General features: G+C 39.5%; 1 protein-coding gene across 2 annotated transcripts in view; it reads left to right on the top strand.

The window, feature by feature from the left end:
- LOC107147731 (protein NipSnap homolog 3A) overlaps positions 1–2,159 on the top strand; it is a 10,660-nt gene that overhangs the window by 254 nt on the left and 8,247 nt on the right. Inside the window, exon 1 of one of the 2 annotated variants that reach the window (XM_048783276.1) lies at positions 47–490. The exons of the other annotated variant lie outside the window; for it this stretch is intronic. Within the exon in view, the coding sequence (XP_048639233.1) occupies positions 425–490 (66 nt within the window). The 5' untranslated portion in view covers positions 47–424. Of the gene's footprint in view, positions 1–46; positions 491–2,159 lie in introns of those variants that run through there. 2 annotated transcript variants of the gene reach the window in all.

The raw sequence follows: 2,159 nt of genomic DNA, 5'->3' as shown, positions 1-2,159 counted from the left end.
TTCGAGGCGGGGCCTTGTAGCCGTGGGCCTCGCGTAGGTGTGGGTTTGACAAGTCTTCGCTCCGTCCGCACTAAAGGTGCGGGAGAGGACCACCGACGACTGGCGACCCCACCAGCCTTCACCTTTGAAAGGAAGGCGCAGCTTGCGAGCATTTTGCCGAGAACCTTGGAGAGTCGGCCAGGGTCCCAGTGTGGGGCACCGTGCCGCCCTCCCTGTGTCCTGCGGTGGTCCCCAAGCCCAGCGGGGGCCTGAGCCTGAAGACCCTAAACGTGACCTGCTTCAGCCTTAGATGAGAAAGGTCCAAAAAGGAGCCAGGGATTGGATCTGAACCGTGGGAATCGGCTTGTTGTGTGTGGTCCAGTGGATTTATCGTCGAGATTGTATTCCTTTCCATGTTTAGGCTTAAAATTCCTTTCCAAAAACAATGGAAAAGGAGAAGCAGATTTTTGTTTTGTTTGTGCTGGGGATTGAACCCACGGTCGCTTTACCGGTGAGGTACATCCCCAGCCCTTTTAATTTTTTTGTTTTGAGACAGGGTCCCATATAGTTGCTGAGGCTGGCCTGGATCTTTCTATCCTCCTGCCTCAGAATATGGAGTCGCAGGGATTACAGGCATGGGCCACCTTGCCTGGCTAACAATGCAGTCTCTATCCTATTGGTTCTCTCAGGTGGAGCAGGGCCAACATTTATTTCCTTACAACTTTTCTGTAAACTTTACATTTCTACAAAGGTACTCAATGAATTGTTAGTCATTGCTCGCAAGAATGAGTCCTAACTTAAAGGGAGTATGAAGCACTGATGATTTCTGCCCCAGCAAGGTTTTAGTCCTGCAGCAAAAATCAGGAAATGACGTCATTCCCCAGCCAAGCCCCTTACCCTCAATGCAGGTTCTCTACTCTGTGTGTGTATATGTGTGTATAAATACGTATATGTGCACAGACACACACACACACACATACACATTCTCCTGAGAAAGATTATACTTTAGTGTGTGTGTTTGAATAACTGTTTCCAAATAGAAATTCATTAACCAACCTAAAATGTGCAGTTCCTTATGTACTATTGGTTCATTTTTGGCATATTTTATTTATCATATTTTTTAAACTGTGGACAAAAGTTGTTTGTTCCACTAACATTCTGTTATTATAATTTGGTTTAAAAGTACAGAATTTCCACCAAACAAGACCAGCTGCAGTTGTGATTGATGGCAAACAGTCATTTTAGGCATATGACTATAACTCCTAATAGACATGAGTGGAATGAATTCAAGTGAGATGTTGATATTAACCTTATATACAATTAAATGAAACCCATATGCTATTGTGTTTTCTAAATAAATGTATCAGAGCAGGGGCTGGGGTTGTGGCTCAGTGGTAGAGTATTTGCCTAGCATCTGTGAGGCACTGGTTTGACTTTCAGCACCATATAATAAAGTTTTTTAAAAAATCAGAGCAAAAAAAAGGGATATACAAAGTTATAAATGTCAATCCTAATTTGTAGATTTGTGGGTACCAAAACTGTTTTAAAATATTTTTCTGGTGTATATAGTTCAGGCTAGTGAAACCTACATAACATGTATTTGTAAACTAGAATGCCATATGAATGTGCATATATATGTGTGTGCGTGTGTGTATGTATATATGTGTATATATTATATACATATATATATAGTATACGTGTATAATATACATATATACATGTATATACACATGTACATATATGTGCCATATGAATGTGCATATATATATATACACACATATGTATGTATATAGACATATACATATACAGGATAATTTATGGCAAGATGTGCCCTAATGAATATTAAGTTCACTGACAACACGAATTAGAGATTTTCATACTGAGCATATTACTATTACAAAAGGAACTACTGGCTCTTAGGGGATGTGTCCATCAAACTGGTATGACTGATGCATTAAATGTGCTTCATTTTGCATCTGTCATTAGAAACTAATAATGAGTCATACAATTCATCTTGAATTTTTCTTCTTCAGCATTCATACAGCCCACCACTATATTACCATTAATTGAATAACACATAGCACCTTCTACATTTTTGACCAATGGTTTAATTCACTGAATGTAGCAAATACTTTGACCTAAATAGCAATTTCTATTTTTTTTTTTTTTTTTGGGGGGGG

Source organism: Marmota marmota, unplaced genomic scaffold (genome assembly GCF_001458135.2).
Source record: "Marmota marmota marmota unplaced genomic scaffold, marMar, whole genome shotgun sequence".
Classification (NCBI taxonomy): Eukaryota; Metazoa; Chordata; class Mammalia; order Rodentia; family Sciuridae; genus Marmota; species Marmota marmota.
The sequence above is the reverse complement of the archived record's forward strand: the minus strand, read 5'-3'. Positions and strand labels throughout refer to the sequence as shown.